General features: G+C 23.9%; 1 protein-coding gene across 1 annotated transcript; it reads right to left on the reverse strand.

Moving 5' to 3' along the window:
• Positions 1 to 2,372: 2,372 nt before the first annotated feature.
• Positions 2,373 to 3,993, reverse strand: LOC135928037 (serine/arginine-rich splicing factor 6-like). Its single transcript, XM_065464358.1, has 7 exons — positions 3,824 to 3,993; positions 3,709 to 3,779; positions 3,555 to 3,665; positions 3,446 to 3,512; positions 2,971 to 3,035; positions 2,797 to 2,925; positions 2,373 to 2,716 (listed from the first exon to the last, which is right to left on the reverse strand). Exons 1-7 carry the CDS (start codon positions 3,944 to 3,946, stop codon positions 2,491 to 2,493), a joined length of 792 nt encoding a protein of 263 aa, XP_065320430.1. The 5' UTR covers positions 3,947 to 3,993; the 3' UTR covers positions 2,373 to 2,490.
• Positions 3,994 to 9,416: the final 5,423 nt, after the last annotated feature.

Below are 9,416 nucleotides of genomic sequence, written 5' to 3' on the forward strand. Positions count from 1 at the left end.
TATAACGATTATTACAATTGTCACTTTTCTATGGTACATCTTTATTGGAATTTTAATTTAACATGTTTACAATTATCTTCATCAAAAAATTTAAAAAAAAAAAATAATAACGATTATGACAATTATGACAATTGTCACTTTCACTTTGTTATTGAAATTTTAATATTACATCTTAATAATAAAAATTTTAACCAATTTGCCTCGCAAAAAATCAAAAAAAGTTAAAAAAATAACGATTATGACAATTGTCACTTTTTTATGGTACATCTTCATTGAATTTTTATTTTATTTAACATGCTTACTAACCCATTTAGTTCAAAAAAAATCATAAAAATAATAATTTACTATAACATTTAAAGATTACTCACTGAAACTCGGGAAAATTTTTAGTATTTTTTTTTAAAAATATTTATTTTTTAAAAATATTCAAAAAAATATTAAATATGTTTGGAATATTGGTGAAAATTTTCACAATTCTTTAATTTTACAATCAAAGTGGTGTATATTATTTACAAATTTTAAAAAGGTATGTGCTAAATGATGTCACTAAGTTAGGACTATTAAATCAAATACTAGATAATAAATCAATTTATTTGAATAATTTTTTTTAAATTTTTTTAATTCTTTATTCTTAAAATGAGAGGAAGATTTTCTTCCATTTCTGGGAAGTTTGCCTTATGATCCCTCCATGAACGCTCATACGTTGAGTGTGGGTCGATATATCATTTGGGTCTATCTGCTATGATTGACCGAGTAATGATCATATCCACTTTCATTAAGGTTGTTAGAACTTGTAAAAATATTAAATTTTAAGATTTACAATATTTAATTTACCTCTTCCATTAATTCTTAAAACCATATCCTGTATTATTCTTATATATCTTTTGGGAACCTTTTTGTAGCATAGAGCCCACCAAATAAGTTTTCTTTGGATTCTATCGAAGGCCTTTTCAAAAAAATAAATTTAAAGAAAATATTTTTTAAAAAAAATAATAATATAAAAAATTTCCCCGAGTTTCATTACCCATTTAAAATATGAAGATCGTTGATCAAAAATATTTTTAGATAAAAAATCTTCAAATATTACGATCTTCCAAAGTGATCTTTGAAGATCGTTGCTCAAAATTTAAAAAAATACAAGATCTTCAAATTTTACGATCTTTTGAGCAAATGTATAACTCTGCATAAAATTCCCTCTTTTTATTCGTTATCAGATAAAATATTGTAAATTTAAGATCAGGAGGTTTCAATAGAAAACGGAATTAAATATCTTAATTTTAAAATTTCTTTTTTTTGGGGGCATTAATATATGATCTATATTTATATAAAATTTTCAAAAACATGATTTTTAAAAAAAAAGAAATTTAACCTTCACTGCAAAAGTGGACTATGCAGACCCTAATCATTTTAAAAACTTTAGTATTTAAAATTCTCTCGATATTTTTGCCTGAATCTTTTTAGTAGCTTAACATTTTTAGATAAATAAATGCATGCAAAATTAATTTTGATTTTCAGTAGCTCAAGAATTATAACTTATAAGGGTTTTGTGCCTTGAGGTCATCCATGTAACTTATTTTCTTGGCATTGTTATATTTAGCATAAATATTTTTAATATATAATTTTTATTAATAAAAATTTCTAACGTTCCTCATCTCCTTTATTTTTTTTCAATTCAAACCTCATTTATTATAATCATAATTTTATTTCTTCTTATAAATATATTAGGTTTTATTCTTTATTAAATAAAAAAAAAAAAAAACATTTTTGCAATATGGAGCTCATACCATAAAAAGTTCAAATCAATTCCTTATAAGATATTTTATTTTGATTATTGGTTTTTAAATTAATAATACAACCATATTTTTACAATTTTGTCATTTGAATTTTTTTAGCTAATCATTTTAAGAGACTTTGGCCTAAAAATTTTGCAAATTTCTTGCTGTAGCCATATAAAAATATCTTCACAAGCAAATTTTTTTCCCCAATAAGTTAATAAAACAAAATCCTATGAATTAAAGGTAAATTAAAAAGAGCCTATTATTTTTTTTTCTAATTTTAAGGACTCACTGATTACCTTATATAATTAACATTAACAAATTTTCTATAAACATAATTAATTGAGATTTTAAACTTTTTAGGAAACGATACAAAATTAGATGGTAAAATTAATTTAGTGAAAAATTTGTAGATAAGCATGGCCCTAATTAAAACAAGTTTAATACTAAATATACTATTTACAATAAAATTTTTGTACAAAATGATAATTTAAAATAAAAATAATAGTCTTTAAATATATTGATTTTATTCTATATTACAACAATTAAATGTAAAAAAATATATTAATGAGCTACAAAATTATAAGCACAAAAATTGTATTTATTATATATACATATACAGGATGCATTACATAATCAATCTAAAGAAATATAGAATTTATAATATATTTACAATATTTATGAGTATAAAACATAATTTCATATTGAATAAATTTTATCGAGAGGGGGATCTTGAATATGATGAGGCAATAGAAGATTTCTCAGAATCATGTCTAATTTTGTTCCCATTACTGTTATTAACTCCTTCAATATGTTCTCTACTTCCACCCCTGGCTTTCGATTTTTTTGGAGATCTTGAATGAGATCTCACTGATGCGGAACTCCTGCTTTTGCTGCGACTTATAGATGCATGAACTGGGCTTTTCCCAGTTGGTGAATAGCTATGAAATAAAAACAAAAGGGATAGTAAATAAGATAAATTATTAATTATATTATAAATTAAATGAAGTTATTAGTTAACCTTCTTTTCTTGGATCTCACATCAGAGGGCTTTTCTTCAAAGAGTTTGATTTTGTGACCCATGAACTCGACACCATAATATTTATCGATAGCATACTTCATGTCTTTAGCAGTCATAAACTCGACAGTCCTAAAGAATTAATTAATTTAAATAGATTGGTACAAAAAATATTACGCATAATCTGATCTAAATTCAATATTCAAGATGTCACCACATTTTCTTAGCAAATCTTTGATATCCTATATAATAAAAATTTTTTAATGTATTTATCTAAAGTAAATAATATATTAGTAAATCAGATTTATAAACTGAAAGATTGAGAAACTGAGCGAGATTGATTGAAATGAAACAAAAAGTTGTTTATTGCAATGCCACAGTTGATTTGATTGTTTTTTTTAAAAAGATTGTCAGGAAATTGAAATTGTTGTTTTTTTATGAATCAACCAACACGTTTCATTTAACTAGATAAACAATTTTATTTTGCAAGAATTGATTGACTACGTATTGAATGAATTGTGTTGTTTGGGGTATTGAGAATTGTATTTTGTATATTGAACTAAGGTAATAGAATATTATAAATAAATAATTTCAATAACTCATAGGTTTATAAAATGTTTACCAGTTATTTTATTTAAAAAATTTTGCTTACATGTTTAGTAGCACGAGTTGACACGTTTTCTATAACACACCTGAACCCAGAAGGTGACGCTTTCGGCCTTTAAACACATAAATAAAATATTAATTTAATTAGGTAATACTTGTCCCCATCATCATAACGCTCTCTTTTATTGGTGTATTCAATTCCTCTTTCCCTATCTTTCCAAGCGTCTCGACCATGAGGAATACCTTTCGCGTGCTCAATTACAACCCTGTAAAACTCCATTATAAATATATAGCTTAATAATATAAAACCGTTCTCCACATAATTCTCTGCCATTTAACTCGAAAACAGCGTCATCTGCGTCTCGAGAATCCTCGAATTCCTATATAATATACAACATTTGTAATCATAAATATAAAATATTACCACAAAACCATATCCATTCTTTAACATAATTTCTCTAACACGTCCGTAATTTTTGAGGAATCTCTCGATGTCTCTTTCTCTAACTCTATAACTCAGCCTTCCAATATAAATGCGAGAATTCATTTTTGAATATTAAAATTAAATGGCGATATAATGCAAATTTAATAACAAAGAAGATGACTATATAATAAATGGAATATTTATATATTTAAAAAAAAATTATTTATTTTTAAAAAAAATGTAAAAATAACAAGAAACCAATTTATAAATTGATATTTTTGAAATAAAGGTTTATGTCATGTCATATTATATATATATATATATTAAAATATATCTATTATTAAAAAAATACAAGGAGTTTTTTAAATTAAAGTAGAATCAATTAAAAAATTATTTTAATATTTTAATCCTATCAAATTTAAAAACCCTGTATATTTTATATAGTATGATCTGAATATTAAGATATAGATAATTTATAATTATTTTAAAGTAAATCATGTTGAGATATAAATTAATATAGTAATACAACTCTTTTTATTCGATTTAATTTTGTAAGATCAGACTTATTCTATTGATTGACCCTTTTCTTTTTTAATATAATTATCCCATAAATATTCAAAGAATCTTGCCTTGATAATATTTAAAACTTATAATTATTTCTAAACAGATTTTACCATTTTACACAAATTATCCTCTTAAATTATTTATTATAAAATTTTCAACCATAATTTTTTATTTCCTTCTAAAAATCCTCATAATTGTGCTATGCTTTTTCCCCAGTAGATATCCAAATTTTAATTTATTATAATTATTCCTAATGAGAATATTCAATTAGGAAGTTGTCCCCCTCCCCATAATAATCTTATCTAATATTATTTTGTTTTTTAAACTTAATTTTTGTCTTATCTCTGTTGATATAAAGCAATTATTATTTTCTTAATAATCGCAATTTAAAAAGTTGCAATCCATTCATAGCTGGCCGATGCGGCATAATAGGTGTTGTATATAAAAAATAATATATATGCATCCCCTTTTGTATATAGTACAAAATAAATGAGATTTACTTTTTGACCGGTCATCATTCTTATTGAATTTCAAATCACTCTACAATTTTTTAAGGGCTAAATAAGATTTAGGAATAATAAATTTAAATTCTGCCTTCATGAAATCACGGCCATGAGTATAAAATTAAAACTTAGTATTGTTTTTAAAAGTTTAATAAATATCCAAAAATGAATCAAAATTTGTAAAGAACTAATATTTAATTAAATCGAGTAGTTAATAAATTTATGATGTGCATATTTTTAAATATATATTATATGTAAAAATGTAACTTTACAAGGATAAAGAAATTATTTATGTAATATAATCTAACTTAAATTTTTCAATAAACAGCAGCATCTATATTACAGAATATTCATTGAAGATAACACCCCCTCCCCTCTAAAAACCTAAACCTAACCCCCCTAAAAAATATTTAACGCCTTCGTCAGCGATATTCTCATATTATATTTTAGATATTAATCGGGTTCTTAGCTACATTAACAATTCAAATACTATTTATTAATATCACATTTTTATAAATTAATTAAATTGTAATATATATATATATATCATGAAATTATTATAAATGATAGTTTTTGGTTCTGTAGTATTTACAAATGTAAACACATAAATGAAATCAAAGTTTAAAGATATGTTGTATTGTTACATATGTCACCTTTAATTGAATATTATTTTAATAATGTTGAACATATAAAAAAAATATAATGAATATAAAATAAAAGTGCAGCAAAAAAACTTTCTAAAATTGACTAACTAACTATGGACAAGTAAATTCAACATTTTTTAATAGTTGTATTTTTATAAAAATATTATTTAAAAAAAAGGAAGTTATAATGTAATACACCCAAATTAATTGAAGTATTATTTTAAAAAATATATTGCCAAAAAAGTATAAATTATATAATTAAGAGATGAGTTAATCTTTTAGTAGTCAGAGCAAATTCTGTTATAATTTCATCAGTTAAAAATGCATCAAATATATTTTTAATAAAAATTTTAGGAAAATAAATCGGATATTATATTCCTCGTTCATATTTTAACAATTTTTAATTTGCTCATAGCTCTTCAATGATATATAGCTATACAATTATATTCTTTCAAAAGATCACTGTGGGGAAAATTATAATATGTCTATATTATAATTTTCCGATGTCCTCACTACGTCGTGACCTCATGTCATCGGTATATATTTTTTTTTATTTTTTTTATTTGTTGATTTTATTTATTTATTTTATACAAACATAGATCCTACCAACAGTCTTAATTTATTTTTAAATAGATTATATTTTTTATTATTTTTAACGATTATTACTTATAGCGATTTAGAACGGGAACCATATTTGTTAATAACATTTTATCACATTTGATTTTGCAAAAATGGATAGATATTTATAAATTATACTGCTTGGACGATGGTTCAACAAGTTAATCATTTTCCTTGAATTCCTGAAATCAGAGTGCCAGTTATTTAAAAAATTCTCTTAATAAGGTCACTCTAGGATTTTCACGTAAAACAGACTGAAAGCTATGGATCATACAAGTATATTGTAAATCTTAAAATGGGAATATCTTTTAAAATAATGATAATAATTTAATATACAAAAGATTACCCAACAAATCTTAAATCTCCCTCCCTTGTATTATACATATTTTGGGTTAATGATGCTTACTACAAGTGAATGTATGGAAATATTCTAAATACCAACCTAATTTGCTAAGGAATCACGTGGTCGAGTCTGGCCTCCTATATATTATCCCCCCAAGGATGGAACCACCAAGTTAGAATAAGAAAAAAAACATGATCATTCCTGGGATTCGAACCCGGGACCATGGGATAAGTAAACCAAGCTCTTGCCTACTAGGCCATAGAGGCTTTCCAAAAATCACGATTTTTCAAATATATATTATAAATATATTTGGTAGTGCCTATCCAAATGAAAAAAACAAAATTCAAATTTGATAGATGGTACCTTAAGGTACCAAGCATCATTAACCCATATTTTGGTACCCAACAAAATCTTAAATCTCCCTCCCTTGTATTATACATATTTTGGTAAGTCTACTTATGGGCAAGCTGCACTATAATTTACCACTATTTATTGGGGTTGGGAGGTTCACTTTTCGGTTAATAGCCTTTGCAGTAGTTTCAGGTAACTTCCTATAACTTTGCTTATTATATTTAAACTGCTGTATCACCCATAGAAGACTATAATCAGTTGTATTACCCATATTAGAGATGACCAAAGTTTCATTTTCACTGATTTCATGAGTTAAATATTAGAAGAAGTAAGATTATTAAATTAAACTAAATTCTTTTTTAAAAAAAGAAATGATCTTTTAACACTTACATATCACTTAAACTTTTCACTCCATACCTTCCTTATAATATCACAAAACCTTTCAGGCAACTAATCCTTATAATTGCGTTATTCACTTATATCTGTTTGTTTTCTGAAGTTTAAATATTTAAATAAGAATATATTCAGTTAATTATACTAAATGTTTTATCTACTTTATAAATTTAGAATAAGAATCTTAAATTGGTTAAAGCGTTGTGTAAATTTAATCAAGAAAGTGTTAATTAAAAAATAGGAAATTTGAATGCAGGTTGATCTTATGTGGTTCAAAAACATTATGACCAATGTAAACTGGGTTACTCTTTAACACTTACTTTCACTAAGTATCACTAAATATCACAAAATTTCAAGCAACTACTTGATATAAATTGCCTTATTCAATCACATTTCCCTGTTTTGAAAATTTTAAATATTTGAATAAGTCTATTAAATTAAACTAAATATGTGGTTCAAAAAACATTATGATATGTAAACTGGGTTACTCTTTAACACTTACTTTCACTAAGTATCACAAAATTTCAAGCAACTACCTCATATAATTTGCCTTATTCAATCACATTTCCCCGTTTTGAAAATTTTAAATATTTGAATAAGTCTATTAAATTGTGTTAAATAAAACTGAATTTCTCATCACATTTTCCTGGTTTGAAATTTTTAAATATTTGAATAAGTTTATTAAATTGTGTTAAACTAGACTGAATGTCTCATCTATCTCATAAATTAGATTATGAATTATTAAAATTACAAACTGTTGTGTAACTAAAATTAATAAATTGATGATTAATAATGATACAATTTAGGATGCTGTATGGTTTTAATTAATTTAACATTTTATGTGTTTTGAAAGGATTGAGAGATTAAAATCGTTGTCAAATAAGAAAGGTTAAAATTACATTATACTAAATCAGACTAATATCCTCGTTAGAACTAAACTGATACTAAATCAGACTAATATACTCGATTATATATATTTTTCTATAATATTCGTCAAATCAGAAAAGTTAGAACTAAAATGATACTAAATCTTTATTAAATAATAAGTTAAAAATATAATCAAACTAATTTAATTAAAAAAATTAAAATAATCAAAAATTATAATTAAGTTCGTAAAATCATGATCTGTCTTTATACAAATATCCTCGAATATATATATACTTTTCTATAATTCATTTACATAATGTTTTACAAACAAACTGAAAAAAATCTTGAACTTTCTTTAATTTGAATAATCATTCTTTTTTATTCCTCTTTCTTTAAATCATTTGCATTCGAAATTTAATTCTTTTTTCTTGTAGATTTGAATATCCTTCGGCTTTGTAATTTGGTTTAACAATTACAACAATTAACACAACGGATTTATCTTAATATAACGGTTACATAGACTTTTATACTACTGATGAATTTAAATAATAAATGTTGCTTTTGCTCAACCTTATTTTCCAATATAATCTCCGGAGGAAATGAATAACGAGTGCACTCTTATCTTAAAATAGAAAATTCTAAACTTAATAAGGAAATACTTATCTAGGTTAAAATATTATATCTGAAAACAGATAAATTTAAACGTAACGTAGTAATGTAAATAGTTTTATTCCTTTACCTCCATTTTAAATCATTTATTTTTGGGGCCATTTCTATAAATGTTGACAAAATAAATCACCCTTATCTTATTTTGTTTCATTCGCATGATTTTTGCGCACAAATAAATATAAAATAATATTTAAGAATATATCAAACAAACATAAAATAATTCTGGAAAATGTAAATGTATAGTGAATAATTCAAAAGTATCACTTTTTATCTTATGATAAGACTTAATAATTTAGGCAAGTCATTTTTTTAACTTTTTAATTAAATTTATATTATTTTAATCATCCTACCTATTTTTAAGGCTATCCATTTTGTCAGGCTGCACAATATGTCCTTTTATCTCTTTTAAATATTTTGTCTAACTAACTAAAAAATATACAAAGTACATTTTTAATATTTAACTAAATTAATATAACAATTTTTAAGGATCCTACTTTTTTAAAAGCTTACCATTTTGTCGGATCCACCATTGCTCTATTATCCCTGCTGATTATTTTGTATAACGCACAAAAAAATATACATAGTACATTATTTTTATTATAAATAATTTGATATATGATTTTATATCTATTCCAAAAATC

This window comes from Gordionus sp. m RMFG-2023, chromosome 4, assembly GCF_954871325.1.
Source record: "Gordionus sp. m RMFG-2023 chromosome 4, tfGorSpeb1-WG-v2, whole genome shotgun sequence".
Lineage (NCBI taxonomy): Eukaryota > Metazoa > Nematomorpha > Gordioida > Chordodea > Parachordodidae > Gordionus > Gordionus sp. m RMFG-2023.

Bases quoted from the DNA above. Each gene is read 5' to 3' on its own strand.
- LOC135928037 (XM_065464358.1), bottom strand. From the start codon at position 3,946: ATGAATTCTCGCATTTATATTGGAAGGCTGAGTTATAGAGTTAGAGAA. The intron at 3,036-3,445 runs GTAAGCAAAATT...TTTATTATATAG, and splicing joins CAACTCGTGCTACTAAACAT to GATATCAAAGATTTGCTAAG. The intron at 2,717-2,796 runs GTTAACTAATAA...TTTATTTCATAG, and splicing joins GTGAGATCCAAGAAAAGAAG to CTATTCACCAACTGGGAAAA.